We start from the raw sequence: 25,592 nt of genomic DNA, 5'->3' as shown, positions 1-25,592 counted from the left end.
GATATTTTTAGAAAGATCAAATAATCAGTGTCAAATTTCACAGAAATCTGATATATATAGATTGATGTCACGCAAAAGTATTTCCAGCAAGCTACTGAAAGACAAAAGAACAAATGTTGGAGGTGTTAGGAGATAGTGGAGTGAAGTTGATGGGAACAAAGCGGCTGTAATGAAGCATGTCCACGCTGCTGAAATATTTGGAGGATGGGTTCACAAGAGGCTGAGAATAAAACGAAGCTAGAATCTAGTCCTGTGTATCTTTTTACCTTCCCATCCCCACTTGCATAGATCTTGGAGGCAAGAAGATGAGGAGTACTCCCTGTTCCTCTCTCCCTAATTCCCACCAGTGATGCTGAAATGGGGAAGTGGCTTCAGACATGGACAGACCTGGTGGATGGGAAAACCTGTCAGTATCAAGATGCATATGTGAGGATTTAGGAGTTAAAAAAATACACACACAGGGCCTTCCCTTGTGGTGCAGTGGTTAAGAATCCGCCTGCCGACATGGGGGACCGGGGTTTGAGCCCTGGTCTGGGAAGATCCCATGTGCCATGGAGCAACTAAGCCCGTGAGCCACAACTACTGAGCCCGCGTGCCACAACTACTGAAGCCTGCGCGCCTAGAGCCCGTGCTCCGCAACAAGAGAAGCCACCGCAATGAGAAACCCACGCACTGCAACAAAGAGTAGCCCCCGCTCGCCACAACTAGAGAAAGCCCGCGTGCAGCAACAAAGACCCAACACAGCCAAAAGTAAATAAATAAAAATAAATAAATTTAAAAAAAGAAAAAGGACATCTTTATAGAAAAAAAAATACAAACACACACACGCACATTTGGTAGAAGCTGATGGGCATTGCCTTTAATATGTTATTTCGAATTGTGACTCAGAAGCAGAGTTTTTCAACAGCAGCTCTGTTGACATTTCGAGGAGTCTAATTGGTTGTTGTGACAGGCTACCCTGCTTATTGCAGGATGTTTAGCAGCATCTTTGACCTCTACCCACTAGATGCCAGTAGTTACCAGTTGTGAGAACCAAAATGTCTCTAGACGTTGCCACTGGTTGAGAATGACTGCTGCAAAGCCAGCATGATGTGGTTAGGTGGGAGAACGTGGGACTGAGCTGGGGCGGGCAGGCTGGTAAGGTTGGAGGGGCAGAATTGTGAAAGATGGGAGGAGGTGGTGGATGAGGAAATTGAGTGGAATGCTGGGGATGGAGCAAGCAGTTTCCTAAAAGAGACGGAAAATATCCTAGAGGCTGAGAGAGCCTTTTAGGAATGTAACCAAAAGTCATGTAACATTTAAGGGGAAAGGCTGCTTGCTCTTCTGATGGTGGGGTCAGGAGGTCAAGAAGGCTAAAGGGCAATGCCTTAAGTATTGCCTAACTGTGGTAAGGTTGCTGTCCCCTTTCTGTAGGTCAGTGCGGCTTATCTTGCTCACTGTCAGTGAGGATGAATGGGGATCCTAACAGGCCCCGCTGAGGAGAAACTCGGTCCCAAGAGCCCCCTATTCTTTGGTAGCTCCTTGCAAGTCTTGCTGTATCTGTCAGCTCACTCCCAGCTGGCAGTGGTGAGCTACATTCATCTGAAACATACATACCTCTTGCCCCATGTTGTGTTCCGTGGCAAGTCTGCAGGCCTCAATCTCATTTACTCTCGGTGATTCCAGCTCTGAGTTCTGTAGCATCAGACGGGATCCATAGTCTATATATCACAGAAATTCTCTCTAGTCGCTGTACCATCTCTCTGCAATGCTCAAAAGTTTCCTCCAAATTCATAGCATCGGGACAGGTCAGTAAGCTTGGTGGCTAAGCAAACATCCAAATGGCGATGGAGATATGTCTCCTCTTCTTTTTTTTTCTTTTGCGGTACGCGGGCCCCTCACTGTTGTGGCCTCTCCCGTTGCGGAGCACAGGCTCCGGACGCGCAGGCTCAGCAGCCATGGCTCACGGGCCCAGCCGCTCCGCGGCACGAACCCGCGTCCCCTGCATTGGCAGGCGGACTCTCAACCACTGCGCCACCAGGGAAGACCTATCTCCTCTTCTTGAAGACACCCAAGAAGACATCTTATTCTTGCATGGAAGTGGCAAAGAGTGAACCTAAGTTTAATGGTAGTGGAGTACTCTATGGTCATTTCACAAATAATTGAGAAAAAAAGCCCCCACAAGTACCTTCATAGAATAATGCTGGGGGAAAACCCATAAACCTCTGTCTCTCCACCACCTTCACTGAAGTGTATAACACAGATTTGGAGTCGGAGGGCCTGAGTCTGACTCCAGGTTCTAGCACATCCTTGCTGAGTGATCTTGGGAAAATCAGTCACCTTTTCTGAAAAATGGAGATGAAAGTTAGCAAACTGGTCAGAAACCATGTCAATTCCACATTTCACTTCCTGTGCTTCGGCAGGAGAGGTTTGCCTATACACGCAACGTGTGTCTGTGCAGACCCCCATTGCTTCTGACCTTGGTTGTATAGCAGGCAATGACACCCTTGGTGTGGTCATTTTCTTTTTGAAGTGTTCAGATAGGCAAACTCCCTCCTTTCTCAACTTCACAGGGAAAAACATCATGACACCAACAAATACATCCGTGTTCAAAATTAAATTTGCGTTCTCGGTAAGCCTCAGGATAAAGCCATTGACTTTATCTTGTAATGGATTATCTAAGTTTTCCAGATAAACAGTTAAGTTGGTCTCATGATCAGAATCATTATTTTCCCAACGCTATCAACAGGATGAAACCAAGGAATAGTCAGCTCAACTATAGAAGCTGTAAGATGTGGAACTTCTTCAGAGTTAATGGAAAATGTTGCAGGAGTTGTGGTTAATGATAATAATCAAATGACACTTCCCATTTTCCTACTTCTATTTCCATCTATCTGACTTAGTATTCCCTATATTTAGGCATCTATTTATAACAAAAATTCTCATGAAACAGACAAATTAATATCATGTTGCTCACACAAAACAATGGGATATAAAATCTGGGGAAATGCTCTCTCTTGACCTACTGTTCAGAAAACAGCAAAAGACCTTATATTTTCTTCCAAAGGACAAAACCCACTGGCTTAGAAAGTAAAGTTTGGTAGTTAAGAGAGAGACCTGCCTTGGTTTCCTCATCTATAACTTGCTAAGGTGTTATGAATGAGATAATGCAAATAGAGGGTGTGGCAATTAGTAAATGATCAATATTGCTACTACTACTATCACTATTTGAAACTATATGTGTTTATTTTTAAATTTTCTGTCTCCTCCAATAGAAAATAAGCTCCATGATGCTTACCTGTTTAGTACATATAGGCACCTGCTGAATGTGTCTCAATTTGAGCATTAAAGTAAAGGAAGGATGAGAGTCCTCAAAGAATTTAGGGTCAGTGGAAATTCCCCTAAGGAACTCTAAAACTGATGCTGTTACTGAAACCATGCAATTCAGACTGGGACTTGAACCCACGGGCAGGGACTCAAACCCAGCCCAAACCCAGATTGGGACTTGAACCCATGATCTTTTAACTGAGATCGCATACCTGGTCTCAGGACTTAATGATGCTCAGGTTCTTGATGTCTCATCACAGGAAGAATTTAGTGAGAGACAAAGTGATAGGTAAGAAGTGGATTTATTTAGAGAGAAACACACTCCACAGACAGAGTGTTGTCCATCTCAGAAGGTGAAAGCAGCACCAGGGTATGGGGTTGTCAGTTTTTATAAGGGTGGGTAATTTCATAGGCTAATGAGTGGGAGGAGTATTCCAGCTATTTTGGGGAAGGGGTGGGGATTTCCAGGAATTGGGCCACCGCCTACGTTTTGACCTTTATGGTTGCCCTTGGAACTGTAATGGCGCCTGTGGGTGTGTTACAATGAGCGTCTGTATACTGAGTCTCAAGGTCTAGTGGAAATCAACTTGTCTGCCATCTTGGACCTATTTGGTTCTAATCAGTTTATGTCATGTCCTTGGGCTATGTCATTCTTTTAAAAGTTGTGCCCTGCCCCTTCCCTCCTGTTTCATTACCTGAAAACTGGGTTTGCTTCTTGGTGGGTGTCCATCCAAGAGACACAACCAAGCCAAAGAGGGGGAGAAGGAAGGATTTATTACTTGCAGCAAGTAAGGAGAACACTGAGGATCCTTTCCAAAGCAGTGTCTCCCTGAACAGCAAAATTGGGGAATTTTTTTAGCTAAGGATACATGCATGTTCATGAAGGGGCTTGAGCAGAGGAGAATTCAGTATAGAATTGGGGCAAAGGTTGACAGAGTCCAAACTTGAGTTGACTGAAGTCACGAGAGTCAGGAAAGTTCATCATCATTCCATCCTCCACCTAGGTGGGGGCCTTAGTGCCTACAGAACTCAAAGATAAGTATCAGATTGTTATATATATCCCTTGAGGAGAAACTAGGACTCTGTTTTATCACTGGACTATTGTTTTTTGACTGTTTTTCTTTTGTTTCTGCATTCCCTCGAGATCATTAATTACTAAGACCTGTTCAAGGGCAAGCATTGTGACCAGGCTTAGAGCACACGATGGCTTAGGCCAAAAATGTCACCTCTTATGTCAAGAAAGCCATTCCTAGTTCTCTTTTTCCAGGGGCTCCCCGACTCTGACTGCTTACAACATTGCCTCAATTTTCAGCACTTGGGGAAACTTTGGAGCCTATCCAGCAAGACAAATATATGATGACAATATAGGTGTAAGTACCAAGACAAGTGCAGAAGTATTTTAGTACAAGTCCATGGAGAACTTATTATGTGATACAGCATTGTGAGGGTTAAAAAAGATAACACAGCATGATTCACTTTATTCTTGAAACTTTTGACAAGTCAAGTCTTCTAGAGGTTTATTAAAATTAATACAGTGTCTATAAGTCGAGTTATACAATGCTATATTACTATGGCATATTGCCCAGCTATATCAGGGGAAAGGAGGGTAGGAAAAAACTAGCACATGGTGAAATTGTGCTATACACCAGCAATACGTTCTTCACATCACACAGCTGTTATTAAAATTATTTTAACAACCCTGCAAAAGAATGTATTTAAAAAATGTTTCTTATCACAAAAGGAATGAATATTCCTCTAAGAATTATTAGAAAATACATATAAAGAAAAATTAAAATCCTATTGTACATAAAAGTAAATCCTATGAAGTTTTGACCAGTCTTGATTAAAATGATAGTTGAAACTAGGGGCCAACTTTAAGAATCCAAAGCATTTAAGTTAGCAATATAGTAAAGGCTAATGCAACATACAGTTACCATAAAATTAGAGTTAAGCCTTTATGTATTTTATATCATAATGCTGGATTTCTGCTAAAATCTACTTATAAGGAAAGGATAAGAACTTTCCAGTAATATTCAGGTTTTTCAGTAATCTTGAGGTTATATTTAAGGAACAGCATTTTTTAAAAAGAAATTTATTAATTTCTTTAGTTTTGGCTGCGTTGAGTCTTTGTTGCTGCGCACGGGCTTTTTCTAGTTGCGGCGAGCGGGGGCTACTCTTCGTTGTGGTGCGCGGGCTTCTCATTGAAGTGACTTCTCTTGTTGTGGAGCACGTGGCACATGGGCTCAGTAGTTGTGGCTCACGGGCTCTAGAGAGCAGGCTCAGTAGTTGTGGCGCATGGGCTTAGTTGCTCTGCAGCATGTGGGATCTTCCCGGACCAGGGCTCACACCCGTGTCCCCTACATTGGCAGGTGCATTCTTAACCACTGTGCCACCTGGGAAGTCCCAGGAACAGTATTTTTTAATGTTTAACCACTTAATGTTTTAATCTATGTTTGTCATAGGAAGTTAAATTGCTTACCATTCTTGTGATAATTTAATCACTGTCACCTCACTGGTTGTAGTTTCTCAATCAGCATAAAAGACTGTGTTGATTCTCTTAAAATTGGGAACACACTAATTTATTTCCCCTTGAATTAGTTATTTTGTAGTGAAACTGAGCAGGACCCTGTGGGGCCTTTCCACGTCCCCTGTTTCTTACTTATAGGAAAAAGGCTACAGCCTCCCAGACCCTCTCCAAGTTACGAGTTATTCAAAGTTACTAATTAGGGAAGTGAAGGAATGCAGAAACAAAGGAGGAGCAGTCAAGAAACAATAGTGCAACAATAAAGCAGGGTCCTGGTTCCTACTCAGTAGATATACATAACAATATATCTCTGAGTTCTACAGGAACTAAGGCTCCCCACCCAGGTGGAGGATGGTAACTTCCGGCTGAGCACAAGCCACGTGGACCCTGGGCTGGTTGGAACCAGAAGGCTGATGATTGAGATTCTTGGAATCTCAATCTCAACCTGCTACCTCACCACCAACCAATCAGAGCAAGGTCACACACCCTGCAGACCTTCATCCGAATTTTGCCCGTAGAAACTCTTCCCTGAAAACATTCAGGGAGTTATGGCTTTGCTTGGCCCTGCAATAAACCCTTCTCTGCTCCAGACTCCTACGTCTTGGTTTGTTTGGCCTCTTTGTGCATAGGACACACGAACTTGGGTTCGACAACAGTAATACTACAGTTAAATGACTCATTAATTTTAAAACAAACCATCATGCATTCCATTGATTAATTTATTTGTGTCAGGCACCATTTTAGCCCCTGGAAACAGCAGTGTGCAAAACACAAGATTCCAGCATCACGATGTTTATTTTTTATTGAGAGACAGAAAATAAAAAAATAAATACATATATAATTTCAAATATCTATAGACATTTTGAAGAAAAGTATACAGGGCAACAGGGTAGATAATAAACAGGCCTATTATAGCGTCGGGAGGAAGAAATTTTCCTCTACCCTTCTAAGTCCTAGTGTTACTGAGTCCAAGCTCGCTCTCTGCTCACCGCACGACAGGCCAATATATCAGAGACAAGGCGTTGAGGCAAGGAACACGACTTTATTCGGAAAGCTGGCAGACGGAGAAGATGGCAGACTAGTGTCTCAAAATAACCACCTTATGGTATGTGGATGTAAGTTTCTTTTGTAGAGTCAGAGAGGGAAGTAAAGTAAAAAGGCAGAATAGAGAGGGAGAGGTGGGAAGGAAGTAAAGTAAAAAGGGCCATCAGTCTTGCAAAACATCTCCTGGAATGGCCAGGCTCGGGGACATTCACAGGTGGGTAGGGTTCCCTGAGGCAGGCCATCATGTATGATTTTAATAACAAAAGCAACGAAAAGCAAAGGCTAAAGTCAAAGAAACAGATCCAACATGGAGTCAAAATTGGCTCTTCCCTGTTACACTAGCTGGTCTAAGAATTAAATTAACATGAGACAGATTAACAAGAGAAAATCAAACGAAAGTTTAATAACATGTATACATGGGAGAGACCCAGGAAAACTGACTAACTCTCCAAAATGGCCCAAACCCTCACCGTGAATACCATCTTCAGCTAAAGAAAAAAGAGGATGTTGGGGGTAGTAGTTCGGGGCTTCCAAGGGGAGGAAGGCAACGGGTAAGGAGACAAAAAAGCAAATGTTTGGTAAACAAATGTTTGCTGCGCCCACAGAGACAAGAGGACAGAGAGGAATTTTAACAAGCGACTTTGCTAGGTTCCTCCCTGTCTATATACCTAGTGTGTACTACAGTTATCTATGGTGATAGCTCCCTTTTTGGAACAAGTTCTCTATCTATATTCTTTTAGGCAGGTAGGGGAAAGGTCAAAGGTGATGAGTCTTTTGGGCCTTAAAAAAAAAAAATCAGCCTAAATTAATTCTCTTGCCAAAGAAACCCATTTTGGGGTGGCAAATTTTGCTCCCTTACAATAGCTAGGGTGGTCAAGGCAGGCCTCATTCCAGTTTGAGCTAAGACCTGAATGAGCATGTCAGATAAACAACACAGTTAATGCTTGGTGAATATTGTTCTCGTCTCCTTCTCCCTGGGGCCAAACTGACTCCTATTTGCATGTCTGCACATCTGCTTTTACCCAGACAAATCCTGAACGTTTAAGTCTTAGTACTGTATATTACAGACAGGAATCCGAGGTTCAGACGTTACTAGGGCAAGTTAACTGATTCTGTGGGTACTTGCCTTCACGGTAATGGCTACACAACGCTGTTGTGATGTACTGTGTTCCAGGTCCCGAGGGCACTGAGGACAAATTAGCCTAGGCTTGGGATTATCCAGAAAGGCTCTGGAGAGGGAGAGGCTCAGAAGGCCACTGTCCTTCCTTCCCACCTTACCTCCCATTTCCAACACCATGGCCCAGGATCTGAGCCCAGAAAAAAGAAAAAGGCAGAGCCCTCAACGGCTGTCACTTCTGCCAAGGCTTTCCTGGCGGTTAGGAAGCAAACAATTAACTTGTAGATATCCAAGCAAGGTGCAATCGCAGTAGCACGTTAAGACGAAGCGAACACGCCAAAGTTTCTGCGCAGCCACGCTCTACCAAGCTCTTCCGGGGCAAGATCTCGCGATTCGCGCTCTGCGTGTACGTCATTTCCGCTGCCTCCGCGGCCAGGTCCTTAAATAATGTTACCATTTCCGAGTTCGCTAAGGCCGCCTGCGGCGGCGCAGGCGTTGGTGTTCGGTAGTGTCCGGTCTATGGAGTCAGTTGGTTTCGGCGGCGGAGCGGAGGTAGCAAGCGGTGTTCGAGTGGGGGCCTTTGCCCCGCCAGGATGTTACCGGGCTTGGCCGCCGCCGCCGCGGCCCACAGATGTAGCTGGTCTTCCCTTTGCCGGCTCCGTCTGCGCTGCAGGGCGGCAGCCTGCGGCTCCAGCGACCTCCAGGGTGAGTGTCCTGCGCCGGCCTCTGACTCCGCGGAAGCCGGGCTGGAAGACAAGGCCGGGCTCGGCGCCGGGCGCCTCGCCTCGGGAGTATGCCGCCTTGCCCTTTCCCAACCCCAGAACCTTCTTGTCGGACCTCCGCCTTTGCAGTTCAGCCTGCCCAGCCGGCGGCGGCCCCTACAGGCCTCCCTGATCCTGGTCTCGCCCACGGTCCCCGCGGGCATTTGGGGGCAGTTCTCGGGCCGGGTCGCATCCATGAAACGGACCACTTCGTTTCAGATAAAACATTACGTGAGCATGGCAGTGCCCGGCGGTGACCGCCCGCCTCCCCCCGCAGCCAGTGCGAAATTGCTGACTCCACAAAGTTCCAGGGTCTTTTGCGCTCACCGCCTTACCTTTTTTGAGCACTTTGACCAAATAGATTTTCTTACCCTGTTCCTTTTCTCGTACTCCCAACCTGTGTTATTAAATTTTCTAAGGAGGAATTTGGGGGTTGCTACGCAACATTTACGAGACATCCTTTAAGATGGGGGTATGACCATCCTACAGTTGTTGAATGAGCCCAGTTCGGTTGAACAATCTTTTTGGTGAAAAAGTGTCCACTGGAGCTGAACCCAGAAAAAAGTGGTTGTCGGGAGGTTTTATCCCTCTTTTTCAGATGTCGTTTCTGACTCAAATTTAAATTGACAGTTTACAAAATAATCTTGAACTTGCAAGTTTTAATTAGGCTTACCTCCGTTTTTGCCGTCATTGGCATGCCATAGGTTGCTTGACACTTGGGAACTGTTAGGAACAATGAGGGAAGAGACAGAACCAAATCCACCCCTAATCTAATCCCCCAGAGTCTTGGGGATGAAAAGAGTATTTACAGAAACATTTACCCAAAATTTATGTTTGAAAAAACTTGTAGCATGTTTGTGACCTTGCAGTAGAAATTGGAAGTCGTAGTCATTCAAGTTTATAAGTAACATAAGCTAAAATTATGCCTATTCTGTGCAATTATTTTAGAATATGGTCCTTTTATTTGCAATAAATATAAAAACTGGCTTTTAAAATTTCGGAAGGGTTAATTTTAACAGCACTATTTTGGGTGCTTTTTGGTAGTGATAAAAACGTGTAACTGTGGATTTTTCCTATAATGGAAATGTACCTGATTCTCTTGTGAACAAAATGATTCATCTGGTTGTACTGTACTCCAAAATCCCCAGTTAAACTTTCTGGCCTAGTTGCTTTTATTGACCAAGCAGTTTCGGCATTTTACACCTAAATTACGTGGAGTGACTGTTGAATTTAGTCTAAACTGCCCTTTAAGGGTGGGTAAAAAGAAGTTGAAATAGTGTAATTTGTAATCCATTATTGTCTGTCGCTGTCAAGTCGAAAATTATGTGCTCTTTGTCTCATCCCTCTGTGAACTACAGATAATAATCACCTATCTCACCAGTCGGAATGACTGCAAAGTTGTTTGCAGTGTTTATTACCAAAAAATTAAAATGTGTTTTCATGCTTAAAAACAGTAGATGTAAAAAATAACCTTGTTTGTGCAAATTTAGTTTCAAAAATACTGAAACAGTTTTTAAAAGGGCAACCATAATTATGATAAAGCTTAAAAAATTTATTTAGAAAAAGAGTACTAATTTAGAAAAAGAGTACTAAGTACTCTTTAGAGTACTAAGAGTACTAACTAAAAAGAGTACTAAGTTGGATGCATGTAAGAAGAAAATATTTGCAGAACTTTTGAGAAAGAATTCTAAAAATAAATATTTTTCTTTGTCAAATAAAGTTTAGTTTATGCTTCTGAAACTGCTGTGTGGCTGGGAATAACTTATAAAGAATAAGTTGAGGAGGAAATCTTGAAGGAAACAACTGCTTCATTTGTATACTTAAAAATGAGAAATGTCTGTGGGTCAAACTAACACTGAAAACATTTAAAGGCAAAAAGCAAGACAATATTCTAGAGCAGATCTGTCAGAAAGAAATATAATGTGAACCATGTATGTTATTTTGATTTGTCTGATAGCCATATTTTAGAAAGTAAAAACAGATGAAATTAATTTTATTAATATATTTTATCCAGTATATTCAAAATATTTCAACACGTAATCAATATAAAAATTATTGAGATATTTTACATTATCTTTTCTTACCGTCTCTGGAGTCCAGTTTACACTTACAGCACAACTTAGTTCAGACTCCACATTTCAAGTGCTCAGTAAACAGTACTGTATTGGACAGTGCACTTATAAAGTTAGTATCCCTAATTTATAAAGAATTTTTACAAACCAACGTACATTCCAGTAGAAAAATGGGCAAAGGAAATGAATGGTTTCATAAAGTCATTCGAGTAGCCAATAAAAATGCAAAAATGTTCCATACTTACTAATAAGCATAGAAATATAAGTCTAAAGGATTTACTACTCATTGTCTCATATTAGCTAAGTTTTTCATAGTGATTCTTCATATTGAGGATGCAGGAACTCTCTTACTACTGATTGGGACATATAGTTAGTTGAACAGTGTTTTGGAAGTCAGTTATTCTTTATATTAAAAATAACTTTAGGACTTCCCTGGTAGTTCAGTGGTTAAATCCGCCTGCCAATGCAGCGGACACGGGTTAGAGCCCTGGTCCGGGAAGATCCCACATGCCACGGAGCAACTAAGCCTGTGTGCCACAACTACTGAGCCTGCGCTCTAGAGCCAGTGAGCCACAACTACTGAATTCCGCGTGCCTAGAGCCCATGCTCTGCAACGGGAAGCCTCCGCAATAAGCCACACACCGCAACGAAGAGTTGCTCCCACTCGCTGCAACTAGAGAAAGCCCGCGTGCAGCAATGAAGACCCAGTGCAGCCAAAAGATAAATAAGTAATAAATAAATAAAACCTTACTTAAAAAAAAAACTTTATGGGTGCTTCCCTGGTGGCGCAGTGGTTGAGTGTCCGCCTGCCGATGCAGGGGACACGGGTTCGTGCCCCGGTCTGGGAAGATCCGACATGCCGCGGAGCGGCTGGGCCCGTGAGCCATGGCCGCTGGGCCTGCGCGTCCGGAGCCTGTGCTCCACAACGGGAGAGGCCACAACAGTGAGAGGCCCGCGTACCGCAAAAAAAAAAAAAAAAAAAAAAAAACTTTAAAGGTATATGCCTTCTCACCCAACAATTCTATTTAAAGGGATTTGCTTTCAAGAAATAATCAGATACATATTAAAATCTGTGCACAAGTTTATTATTAATAGTGGTAAATAGGTAACGTTTACAGTTATGAAGAATAGGAAACGTTATGGTACAATTATTTTTTATTTTATTTTTATAAATTTATTTTTGGCTGGTTGGGTCTTCATTGCTGTGTGCAGGCTTTCTCTTGTTGCGGTGAGTGGGGGGCTACTCTTCGTTGTGGTGTGCTGGCTTCTCATTGCAGTGGCTTCTCTTGTGGAGCACGGGCTCTAGACACACGGGCTCAGTAGTTGCGGCTCACAGGCTGTAGAGCGCAGGCTCAGTAGTTGTGGCGCACGGGCTTAGTTGCTCCGCGGCATGTGGGATCTTCCCAGACCAGGGCTCGAACCCGTGTCCCCTGCATTGGCAGGTGGATGCTTAACCACTGCGCCACCAGGGAAGCCCTGGTACAGTTATTAAGGGCTGGTGATAGATGCAAACATTTTTTTTTTAAATCATAATTTAGAAGAATATTTAGTGACGTGGGAAAATGCTCTTGAAACTAGAAAAAATGTAGTAAGAATATATACTATGATATTACCAGTGACTTTCTCTAGAAAATTTGTTTAATTAACTTTAGTGTTTTTCAAATGATCTACACAAACATATACTTTTAAATAATAAAAATATTACTTAGTTTCTCTAGTAAATATGCCCTTTTTTAAAAAAGTTCTTTTGGCTTTGCATAAGCACTTATTTTATTTGTTCACGTATTTATGTCTTGCCTCATTTGACAATGATTTGAGATGGGAAGATGCTCCTTTAAGGACTACATGCCAAATCAACAGATATGTGCTTTTGCTTAAGTCCGAGATTAATAAAAGTATAGTTTTTAAATATAAATATAGAAATTGACCTTTGTATTTTTAAATTTCTGTCTGCAATCTGCTAGTATTACCATACGAAAAGTAGAGTGGGAATTTAACCCCTTAAATAACTAATAGGAACATTGACAGTTATAAAAGACCATTTTGGCAGGCTGACAGCATGATTCTGTGTAGTTCAGGTTAATAATAGGGTTACCTGTAAAATGAGGTTAACCACAGTATGTGCTTCATAGGGTTTTTGTGAGTGAGGATCATTCAGGAAGGAGGTACGAGGCATTGTAGTTGCTGGTGGTGCAGTACTGAACAAGACAGACACAGTTTCCACCTTTTTTGGAAATGAAGAATGAGAAAACATATCTAAATGCTATAAAGGAAACAAGCAGAGTGATGGGCTAGAAGGTAGCCAGCAGGGGCCATTTCATTAGCTGTGCTGGCCTGGGACTCCAGCTTTCCTGAGGAGGTGGAAACTGAGCCAAGGCATGAAAAATGAAAATGAGCAAGCCAAGTGAACATCTGGGGCAAAGAGCAATCCAGGCAGAGCAAATAGAAACCCTAGAGACTAGACTTGTATTCAGGCGCAGGAGAAAACGTGCTGTGGCTGGAGTGTGGTTGGAAGGGGAGGGGTGTGTGAAATGAGATTGGGGAGGCATCATAGCCTTTTGGGTTGTAGGTTTAAAAAAAAAAGCAAGTGTTTAAAAATATCATTCTGACTACTGTGTAGAGAATGGATTGGAAAGGGAAGAGTGTAAATAAGGAGATCACTGGGGGCTATTAATTAGAGTTACCTACGCAAACAGGATTGTGGTTGGGCCATGGTACTTAGCAATGGAGATGGAGAGATGTAGATGGCTTTGAGGTATGTTTTGGGATATAAATTATAGTGTGATAATACAGGTAAAGCATTTAGTACAGTGGCACTTGGCAAATCCTTAATGTATTTGATATTTTTTTCCGCCTTTTCCTAAGCAAATATTTACAAGAATTAAGGCAGCAGAGTTGGTGTGCCAAGATGCAGTGCAGGAAGTTGTATATTCTTTACATACTCCAAAAAAAAAAAAAAAGGATTCCCTATTGCTTACTCTGTTCTGGTGAAAAATCACATCAGCAATAGTCCTGAAGGTTGAGCCACCTGGTCTAGGTCACACTTTTGCTTGCCAGATGATTAGACATAAGAGGGATTTTCCTGCATTTTTTGTTAGCTGAAAGCATAAAAGTAAACTAAAGATAGTGTGTTACTATTATCAGTATAATATTTGAAGTAATTTAACAATGGATGTATTTTTAATTTAAAATTTTAGACATTTGGGGAACATACAGAAAAGTATAAGGTATAGAGTAAAAATTATGCAGAATCCAGATATTTCACCAGTAGCATTTTTGAATAGTTGAAACCAAGCTGTATTAGTTTGTCTCCTGCTTTTTTTAATGCAACATCATGACTCAGTTATACACACACACGTATATTCTTTTTCAGAATGTATATTTTTCAGAATATACATATATATATATTCTTTTTTAGATTCTTTTCCATGGTAGGTTATTACAAGGTATTGAATATAGTTCCCTGTGCTATACAGTAGGTCCTTGTTGTTTATCTGTTTTATGTTTAGTAGTGTATATATGTTAATCTCAAGGTCCTAATTTATCCCTCCCCTCTTTTCCCCTTTGGTAACCATAAGTATGTTTTCTATATTTGTGAGTCTGTTTCTGTTTTGTAAATAAGTTTATTTGTATCATTTTTTAGATTCCACATATAAGTGATATCATATGATATTTGTCTTTCTCTGTCTGACTTCACTTGGTATGATAATCTCTAGGTCCATCAATCTGCAATGGTCTCTCTTTTTAAAAAAAATATTTATTTATTTGGCTGTGCTGGGTATTAGTTGCGTGCTGCAGGGTCTTCATTGCTGCCTCCGGGATCTTTAGTTGTGGCATGCGGGATCTACTTCCCTGACCGGGGATCGAATCTGGTTCCCCTGCATCCGGAGCACGGAGTCTTAACCACTGGACCACCAGGGAAGTCCCTGCAATGGTCTCTTAAGAGATTGGGACTCCCGTGATGGCGCAGTGGTTGAGAGTCCGCCTGCCGATGCAGGGGACACGGGTTCGTGCCCCGGTCCGGGAAGATCCCACATGCCGCGGAGTGGCTAGGCCCGTGAGCCATGGCCGCTGAGCCTGCGCATCCGGAGCCTGTGCTCCGCAACGGGAGAGGCCCGCGTACCGCAAAAAAAAAAAAAAAAAAAAGAATTAGGTGCAGGTTTGTCTCTGGTCCTGAAATTAGCCTGAAGCAAAACATTTCAAACCGTTAAGAAATCTTTTTGTTTGTTTTTAGTTATTATTATTGCAGAAGCAACATACACAGTAGACAGAATTGTCAGTTTGCGTGGGAGAAAAAGAGTTTTTTGTATTGTTGTATTTGTATTGTTTTTGTATTGTTTGTATTTTGTATTGTTGTAGTATGAAAAGGCTAAATTTCCTCCAAAAGCCAGAGTAAGTGGTAGGTGACAAACAAGATTGGAGAGAGGACAAAGGGTGATCAGTAGCAATGTTATTAGGAGTTGCAGAGGCAGTAACAGTAAAATAAAAGCAGAGAAAAGTGATTGTTTCGACTAGACTGATAAGATACCAGTAGCTCTGCAGTCTGATGAACAGCCTTGTATATGCAGCACTGAGAAGTTCCTTGTCCAGGCCCATAGAGTAGTGAGCACCAAACTAAAGACTAATCTAACCATAACATAGCTTATTTTAGAAGTCACCTTGAAGAAAGGGTATGAATGGTGGTTACTTTTTTTACTGTCTTTCTGCCTTCTAGAATTAATTAACAAATTCAGTAATTTATTCAACAAATGGTTGAGTTTCTACTGCTATGTGTTAGGTATTCTGTTTTATTGAATCAAATGTGGTCTTGTGTATTTTTTAGAATATAAAATGTTAAAGGTAGAAACATTATGCAATTTCTGTGTAATTTTCAATCTTGTATTCATGGCAAATGTGTACTTTTAAAGCTGATACCTAGGGGCTTCCCTGGTGGCGCAGTGGTTGGGAGTCCGCCTGCTGATGCGGGGGACACGGGTTCGTGCCCCCGTCTGGGAGGATCTCGTGTGCCGCGGAGCGGCTGGGCCCGTGGGTCTTGGCCGCTGAGCCTGCGCCTGGAGCCTGTGCTCCGTGGCGGGAGAGGCCACAGCAGTGAGAGGCCCACGTGCCGCAAAAAAAAAAAAAAAAAAAAAATTAAAGCTGATACCTAAAATTCTTCCAAAGTTAAAAAGTAATTACTTTTTGAAACGGTGAGCAAGGAAGCTATCAAGATTACTAAGATAGTGTCAAAGGACACAGGAGTTGGGAATTCCCTGGTGGTCCAGTGGTTAGGACTCTGCGCTTTCACTGTTGAAGTTAAGGGTTCAATCCCTGGTCAGGGAACTAAGATCCCACAAGCTGTGGGGAGAGGCCAAAAACAAAAAGGACACAGGAGTCAATTTGAAGAGACCCCCTACTGGCCCAAAACGGGATGGACAGTTTGGACATAAATCAGGATAATGACTAAAATGGATTGATATACATCAAATAATGTTTAAATCTATGGAATCATAGTGATACATACACATGCAAATTATTGTGTCACTATTGCAGGATGGTAGGTAGTGAACTCATTATTCTGAGAACTGGTAAATAAAGGGGAAAAATTAAGCATACAGCCTGACTTTCTTATATGAACTATACTGCTGGATAACCAAATACATGAAGGGAATTTTCTCTTTGTAGAAGTATTCTGACTAAAAAATGAAGGATAAAACTATAATATCACCATTTTGTAACCACCTGAGGAATAAATGATTCTAGGCATTGAACAACAGCAGACACTATCACAAATAGAGATAACCAAATATTATGTGGCTCCTGGTTAAAGAACACATCACCACTTATCAAGTAGTGTTGTCCTAATAAAAAGGAACCTGAATTTGGATAAAGCCTTTATATCCATCGATTTATAGAACACATAGAAGTACAGGTTAAACAACACCATGGGAATTAAATCAGTAAAATTCAGACTGGAAAACAGGACAAAAATTTAGTACAAACAGCTGGTTTCGTCAATATAAAAATTGCTCTAAAACACATAGCCTGTAGAAAAGAGACTTAAAAGACATCTCATTCAATTGTAGTATGTGGACCAAATTAAGATCTGTTCACATACACAAAAATTATGACTTGTAACAGTGGAAATTGGAAATTGAGGATATTTGATGATAGTAAGGATTTTTTTTTTACTTGCAATGGTGGTATGGCTATGTTTTAAAAAGTTCTTATCTCTTAGAATGTATACTGAAATATTTATGAATGAAATTATTTTATGTCTGAGATTTACATCAAATTAATATGTAGGTGGGGAGATGCAGGTGCAGGCAGAGGTGAAACAAGGTTGGCCATGAGTTGATAATTGTTGAAGTAATGAGTATGTGTACGTTTATTGTACTGTTTTTTTCTACCTTTGCATATAATTGAAATTTTCTGTAATAACGTTTTAAAAATTAAGGAGAACCTTGAAAAAGATCTAGGATCAAGTCACGAAAACATTGTCCTCTTCTGAGGAAGGATTTTTAGACTGTAGTAATCCCTCTTTAAACACCTTAGCACAGTCTCTATAGAAGTGTTTCATCAGTGGGTAAAAAAAATGTTGGTGTCATAGTGTTTTTGTTAGGTAATAATCACAAAAGATTTTTTTTTTTTTTTTTTTTTGGTACGCGGGCCTCTCACTGTTGTGGCCTCTCCCATTGCGGAGCACAGGCTCCGGACGCGCAGGCTCAGTGGCTATGGCTCATGGGCCCAGCCGCTCCACGGCATGTGGGATCTTCCCAGACCGGGGCACGAACCCGTGTCCCCTGCATCGGCAGGCGGACTCCCAACCACTGCGCCACCAGGGAAGCCCTCAAAAGATATTTTGAATAGGGCTGACAAGTCGGAACACCAGTGGCTGTGGTGAAGAAGATGCTTTCCTGGAGGGTGGATTTCTTAGGAGAATTTGCTTTAACCCTTTCTTCACTAATTTTGCTGGTAGGTTACATATTTTTGTTTATTTATTTATTTTTTTGTGGTACGCAGGCCTCTCACTGTTGTGGCCTCTCCTGTTGCGGAGCACAGGCTCCAGACGCGTAGGCTCAGCGGCCATGGCTCACGGGCCCAGCGACTCCGCGGCATGTGGGATCTTCCCAGACCGGGGCACGAACCCGTGTCCCCTGCATCAGCAGGCAGACTCTCAACCACTGCACCACCAGGGAAGCTACATATTTTAACGTGCAAGAAGATACATTGTTATATTCACTTTACTCAGCCTTTAATAAGTAGAGGCAAATGATCAAAAAAACATTCTGGGGGACTTCCCTGGTGGCACAGTGGTTAAGAATCTGCCTGCCAATCAGGGGACACGGGTTTGATCCCTGGTTCTGGAAGATCCCACATGCCGTGGAGCAAGTAAGCCTGTGCACCGCAACTACTGAGCCTGCACTCTAGAGCCTGCGAGCCACAGCTGCTGAGCCCATGTGCCACAACTACTGAAGCCCACGTGCCTAGAGCTCGTGCTTCTCAACAAGAGAAGCCACTGCAATGAAAAGCCTGCGCACTGCAACAAAGACTGGCCCCCGCTCACCGCAACTAGAGAAAGCCTGCACGCAGCAAGGAAGACCCAACACAGCCAAAAATAAATAAATAAATTTATTAAAAACAACAAAAATAAAAAAACATACTCGGCCTTCAACAAATATTTGCCAAATAAATGAAATAGTAAGTTGGCATCAGAAAATTTTTGAAGAAAACAAGTTCTAAGCCTGAAATTTGAGTGAATACTTATGCTGCCTTATGTCCCTCATGCTTTTCAGATTATCTTCAGTGTTCACAATAATTGTTGTTCCTGATGAATTCTCTGAGCCACTAAAAAATTTATTTTTCTTGATTTTGGCAGGCAATCTACACATGCACATACATGAATTAACATTTTGGGAAGATCATTATTAAGCAGTTAGAAAAGTTTCAACTTTTTTTTTTTATGTTGTGGGTTTTTTTTGTTGTTTGTTTGTTTTATAAATTTATTCATTTATTTATTTTTGGCTGTGTTGGGTCTTCGTTGCGGTGTGTGGGCTTCTCATTGCAGTGGCTTCTCTTGTTGCGGAGCACGGGCTCTAGGCGCATGGGCTTCAGTAGTTGCAGCACATGAGCCCAGTAGTTGTGGCTCACGGGCTTAGTTGCTCCGTGGCATGTGGGATCTTCCCGGACTAGGGCTCGAACCCATGTCCCCTGCATTGGCAGGTGGATTCCCAACCACTGCGCCACCAGGGAAGCCCCAGAAAAGTTTCAACTCTTAAGTGCTTAACCCTCCACTCTTGGAGAAACTTGACTGTTTCTAATGATATAATTTCATTATTTCACCTAAAACTTTAGAAAATATATAAATTATACCTAAACAAGATTTTCGAGTTTTAAGTACTCAGCGTAAAAAAATAAAAGCAAGAGGGTCACATGAGAGTAGAGACAGATAGATTTACTTTTCTACCACTTTGATGCAAATGTGGAATATATTTTCCTTCTGTATTTCAGCCCTCTAAAGCTCACAGTCAACCCAGATGCAACAGCTAAAGTGCTTTGTAATTAGTCTCCTATTCTTCCCTCAGTTAGAATTCCCATATACCGAGAGATCTCGCCAAATGTTGATCTAATTATCTGATTTAAAAACATCAGTGATGGGCTTCCCTGGTGGCGCAGTGGGTGAGAGTCCTCCTGCCGATGCAGGGGACGCGGGTTCGTGCTCCGGTCCGAGAAGATCCCACATGCCGCAGAGCGGCTGGGCCCGTGAGCCATGGCCGCTGAGCCTGTGCGTCCGGAGCCTGTGCTCTGCAACGGGAGAGGCCACAACAGTGAGAGGCCCGCGTACTGCAAAAAAAAAAAACCAAAAAACAAAAAACATCAGTGACAGTATGAGTGACTGATTAATATAATTCACATATTGATTGTGAAATGAAAGATGACTCAGTCTCCATCTAGCAGAAGGAAGATGCAGGGTAGTTTTGAGTAGGACACCCTCCTGACCTTCCCCTTCTCAGAGTTCTTATTCTGAAAAGTACATTATGCCATTTTTTTAATCATGCAACCAGCATACAAAATAAAGAATATCTTTTAAATGCCAGAGACCTTTCAGAACAGCTGAATAATATAAATATTTTGATTTTATATAATTTTAAAAGTTACCATATAAATAAATTTGCAAATTAGGGGAAAAATATTTTCTTTTCCTTTACAAAATATAGACCCTGTATACCTAGGGCTCAATGAAACACCTCCATGGAAAGGGTGGCTTAGCATTGTGCATTTGGATACTTAACAGGATGAAAGTTTTACTGTTATTCTGTAAAATTATTCTCTTATCATAGGTATGTTTTATTGGGTATAAAAGTCCTTATTTGAAATTTGTTTGAAATTAAAATTTTTTTCTTTTAGAATGGCAGAATTTAGTGACATTTGGGAGCTTTTCAAATATTGTTCCCTGTTGCACACTGAATCAAGTAAAGTCGTATTCCACAAATGTTCAGAAAGAAGGACAGGGATCACAGACTCACAAAATGGAAAAAGTACCATCATTTGATGAAGCAGGTATGTATAAATCTTTTAAAATATTTTTCTTCTGTATACTGGGATAGTTTGCATAAGATTATTTGTTCCTTGAATGTTTGACAGAACTTACATGTAAAACCATCTGGACTAGTGTTTTCTTGGTGAGGAGTCATTAAACTGCTAACTTAATTTCTTTTAATTTTTCTATTTCTTTTTGACTCAATTTTGGTAAGTTCTGTTTTTTTCTAGCAATTTATCCACTTCAACTAAACTTTTAATTTATTGGCATGAAGTTTATGGTACTCTCTGTATACTTGTAGCAGCATATGTAGTTACACGCTTTTTTCCATTCCTAGTGGTGTTTGTCTTATTTTCTTGATTAATTTTGCCAGAACTTTGTCTATTTTATTTTTTTTCCAAGTAATTTTTTTTACTTTGAATCTATATCATATGTTTGTCTATTTCATTAATTTCCACTCTTACCTTAAATATATTCTCCTTTCTGCTTCCTTTGTATTTACTCTGTTATTCATTTTTTAACTATCATATCAGTTAGCTATTTTGCTCATTAATTTTGAACCTTTCTTCTTAAAGTAGGAATTTAAGCCATAGTTTTATTGGGTATAAAAATCCTTATTATTAGCTTGTTTGAAATTAAAAAACTTTTTTTCTTTTAGAATGGCAGAATTTAGTGACAGTTGGAAGCTTTTCAAATACTGTTCCCTGTTGCACACTGAATCAAGTAAAGTTGTACTTGAAAGTTGTACTTTCTTTTAGTTTTACCTAAAATTTTGCATTATGTGTTTTGAAGCTATGTTGTTAGATGCATACACATGTAGAATTGTTACATAACACTGATGAATTAGACCTTTTATTGTTATGTAACAACTCTTTTTTTTTTTTAGTGACATCTTCACCAGATTTCATTGGTATTTGCCAATGAAATGGCAAATGGTGTAATTTTTCCTGTCCTTTGGCTTTAACCTTTTTTTGTCCTAATTTGATAATCTTTGTCTTTTAACTGAAAATTTAGTCTGTTTACATTTACTGTAATAATCGATATGTTTGGACATATTTCTGCCATTGTATCATGTGCTTCCCTGTGTGTTTTTTTTTTTTTTTTAATTCCTTTTTTGCCTTCTAAAAAAAACTTTTTTTTCTCATTCCATTATCCCCTCTCCCTCATACACAGAAACAACACACACTTGCTTGGGAGTTATATACTTTATGTCTGTACTAAAGTCTAAAGGTAATTGAAAAGTTTACTTTCCTTCTGAAAAATACAAAGAACTTAGAATGTTTTAACTCTGGTCACCCCCTCCAAACTCACATGTGATTTGTTTGCTAGTATTTTGTGTCTATTCTGCTCTCTTTTCCTTCTATAAAATAAACATTGCTATTTGTTCAAATTTATCTAAAATCTTTGTTACCCATCTTTTCTTATTTCTCTGCTCTTTCTGTCTGATGTAGAATACATCCTATAGAAATTCCTTTAGGTGAGGATCTTTCATGGTAAAGGCACATTTTAATATCTTATTCCACTGTCTTTTGGCTTTCACTGTTGCTGTTGAGGAGTCAGATATTTTGCCTTTGTTTCCATGTCTTTTCTGTTTGTCTGCTTTTTAAATTTGATTAACTGTATTTTGAAAGTCTTTTTCTTTGGTGTAAACTGCAGTTTTACTATGAAGTGACTGGGTGTGTATTTCTTTGCATTTACCCTTCCTGAGATTTGTTGGGCTTCCTGGATCTGAGAATTGGCATTTTTCTATCAATACAATTCTGGAATTCTACGATTCTCTGTCACTGTCCCTTGAAGTATGTATTACCCCCTCTCATTTCTCTTTTATCTCCTTTTGGAACTCTAGTTAGAAATATTTTGGATCTTCTTGCTTTATTTTCCATGTCTCTAAACCTCTCTGACATACTTTGTATTTCCTTATGTTTCTGGCCTAGATCCTGGGTTATTTCCTTAGGCCTACCTAGTTCACTAATTCCCTCTTTAGTTGCCTCTAATATGCTGGTTGGTACATCTGTTGGGTTTTTAATTTTAATGATTATATTTTTCATTTCTAGAAATTACTTCTATTTTTCATCTTGCTTGGTTGGTCTCTTGCTCCTTGCTTATGTTTTCAGACTTCTTTATTATTAGGCGTATTAAACATAGCTATTTTATAATCTGGGACTGAAAATTCTGCTCTCTGAAATCTTTTGGTTCTTACTGTATTATCTTTTTCCTCCGTTTCTTGCTCTCATTCATGATGCCCTATCTGTTTTTAAACTGAAAAGTGTTCATTTTCCATGTAGTTTTATATCTTGGAACTATTTGATGTCTCTTATTGAGGATGTGTTCCTGCATAGAGAGTTTGCATTTGCCTCTGTTAGCTGCTGGGGACACAACTTGGGACCACACTAAATTAAAGTCAGCTTAAGATTTTTGGACCACGTTGGTAGCATGAATCCAGACTATAAACTTGTGTGAGCTGCCTTATCCTTAGGATTTTCAGGGGAGTTTTTCTCTTCTCCACTATGTGACACCAGAGTAGGTGCAGGCTTGCTTCCTTGCTATCCCCTTCTCTGTGTGTTTTTTCTAGGTCACAGTAATGCCAGGTGTCTAGCTTTTTTTCTGGGTATCTCCTGTTAGACTCTCCATCTTTAGCAGAACCTAGTTTTATTCTTTGTTCTCCCATGCCACTTGCAGCTGTGGAAGTAGAATCTCAAAGAATGTAAGCTTCAACAGAAATCATCAAGGAAAAAACGGGCTTTGGTCTGCTCTCTTATTCTACAGAGGTCCTGCTTTCCCTTCATTTTTGCCCTCTTCACATCATTTTGCTAGCTTAGCAATGCATTTGAAGAGTTTTTTTTTCCCTAGTCTGCTGTGCAGCATTAAAAAGAAGTCCTTGGGGCTTCCCTGGTGGCGCAGTGGTTGAGAGTCTGCCTGCCGATGCAGGGGACGCGGGTTCATGCCCCGGTCCAGGAGGATCCTACATGCCGCAGAGCGGCTGGGCCCGTGAGCCATGGCCGCTGAGCCTGCGTGTCCGGAGCCTGTGCGCCGCAACAGGAGAGGCCGCAACAGTGAGAGGCCTGCGTACCGTGCAAAAAAAAAAAAAAAAATCATTTATTTATTCATTTATTCATTAATTTATTCAAGGAGTATTTATTGAGCACTTTTTATATGGCAGCAAATGAGAATGACTCTCTGAGTTTATATTCTCTTTATTACTAAAATAGAAAATTAAGCAAAAAAAGTATAGTAAGTACTGTGATAGAAGAAATACTGTGTGCTGGAGGGGCACCTAACTGAGTCTTGAGTGGTTGAGGAAGGTTTCCATAGGAAATGATATCTAATTAGTGACCTGAAAGTAGGCATTGGTGTGATGAATGGTGGAGAAAAAAGGTAACACTGCAAGTAACTTAGTGTGTCTAGACTAGTGAGTAGAGGATCTCGTGGTGGGGTTGGTAGTTTTGAAAGTACAAGGGGTGAAACTCAAGAGGTAAACAGTAGTCAGATTAGGGTTTTGTTTAGGAGTTTGGGCTGTTTTGTAGGTAGTGGGAATCTATTGGAGTATTTTAAGTAGAGGAAGTACTTAATCAGATTTAAGATTTTAGAAAGATAACTAGATGCAGACTGGAAAACAGATTGCAAAGGAGGGAGACTGAAAACAGTAATACAAATGAGGCTGTAGTCTAGGTTAATGTCAATGATTTTTTTAAGGGAGTAGGTGAACGCAAGAGATTTAGGAGCTGAGTAATTAAGACCTGGTGATTGAATTTGGGGGACTGAAAGAGAGAGGGTCAAGTAAAGGACAGTGCATGGTTACTGGATTGGATTGGGTGATTGTGTCGGTGATTTCTAAAATTAAGGGACTTCTCTGGTGGTGTAGTGGTTAAGAATCTGCCTGCCAATGCAGGGGACGTGGGTTGATCCTTGGTCTGGGAAGATCCCATATGCCGCAGGGCAACTAAGCCTGTGCGCCACAACTACTGAGCCTGTGTTCTAGAGCCTGTGAGCCACAGCTACTGAGCCTGCGTACTGCAACTACTGAAGCCTGTGTGCCTAGAGCCCGTGCTCCGCAACAAGAGAAGCCACCGCAATGAGAAGCCTGCGTACTGCAACGAAGAGTAGCCCCCACTCGCCGCAACTAGAGAAAGCCCACGCGCAGCAACGAAGACCCAGCACAGCCAAAAGTAAATAAATAAAATAATTAATCTATAAAAAAATAAAATTAGGAATACCAAAGCTGGAGTATATATTAATGAGAAGGTGAGGATTCATTCTTGGACATCTGAATCATAGGTGCCTCTGGGGCATCTTAGCAGATGACTAGTAGGCAGTTGGTTATACTACTTTTCTACTGTGAGACATGATCTTTTGGCTGGATTAGTGCAGTAGCCTCTCCCGGGGCTCCTTAATTCCACTCTTACTTTCTCATTATATTTCAGCCAAACCAGTCTCCTTTTGGTTCTTAGAAAATACCAAACTTATTCTTGTTTTAGGGTGTGTGCTCTAGTTGCTTTTTCTTTCCAAGATGCCCTTCTTCATGTGGCTGACCGCCACATTTACATCTTTTTAAAAATATAAATAAATAAATAAACTTATTTATTTATTTGCTTAATTAATTAATTAATTTATTTACGGTACGCGGGCCTCTCACTGCTGCGGCCTCTCCCGTTGTGGAGCACAGGCTCTGGACACGCAGGGTCAGCGGCCATGGCTCACGGGCCCAGCCGCTCTGCGGCATGTGGGATCCTCCCGGACCGGGGCACGAACCCGTGTCCCCTGCATCGGCAGGCGGACTCTCAACCACTACGCCACCAGGGAAGCCCTATTTTTAAATTTATTTTATTTTTGGCTGCGTTGTTTCTTTGTTGTTGCGCGCCGGCTTTCTCTGGTTGTGGTGAGTGGGGGCTACTCTTCGTTGCGGTGCGCGGGCTTCTCATTGCGGTGGCTTCTCATTGTGGAGCACGGGCTCTAGGCTCGTGGCTTCAGTAGTTGCAACACTCAGGCTCAGTAGTTGTGGCTTGTGGGCTCTAGAACACAGGCTCAGTAGTTGTGGTGCACAGGCTTAGTTGCCCTGCGGCATGTGGGATCTTCCTGGACCAGGGCTTGAACCCATGTCCCCTGCATTGGCAGGCGAATCATAACCACTGTGCCACCAGGGAAGTCCTGGTCATTTACATCTTAAATGACATGTCAGCTCTGCACACCCAGTCAGTCTTTAATATTACACTCATTTTAATTCTGTGTAGTTAGCACTTATTACTGACTGATA

General features: G+C 41.2%; 2 protein-coding genes across 5 annotated transcripts in view; both read left to right on the top strand.

Annotated features, from left to right (window-relative positions):
- The window catches only part of TMEM33 (transmembrane protein 33), a 67,852-nt gene that overhangs the window by 38,261 nt on the left and 3,999 nt on the right, over positions 1–25,592 (top strand). The gene's annotated exons all lie outside the window — the stretch shown is intronic.
- SLC30A9 (solute carrier family 30 member 9) overlaps positions 8,430–25,592 on the top strand; it is a 73,655-nt gene continuing 56,492 nt past the window's right edge. For 2 of the 4 annotated variants that reach the window (XM_049709588.1, XM_012532483.3), the window contains exons 1-2: positions 8,432–8,696; positions 20,209–20,361. In XM_049709588.1, coding sequence (XP_049565545.1) covers positions 8,585–8,696; positions 20,209–20,361 — 265 coding nt within the window. In that variant the 5' untranslated portion in view covers positions 8,432–8,584. Of the gene's footprint in view, positions 8,697–20,208; positions 20,362–20,999; positions 21,065–25,592 lie in introns of all 4 variants that reach the window. The other 2 variants (XM_049709587.1, XM_049709589.1) reach the window with 2 other exon arrangements.

The sequence above is a fragment of the Orcinus orca genome, chromosome 4 (assembly GCF_937001465.1).
Source record: "Orcinus orca chromosome 4, mOrcOrc1.1, whole genome shotgun sequence".
Taxonomy (NCBI): Eukaryota; Metazoa; Chordata; class Mammalia; order Artiodactyla; family Delphinidae; genus Orcinus; species Orcinus orca.
This window is presented reverse-complemented; position numbering and strand designations above follow the sequence as displayed.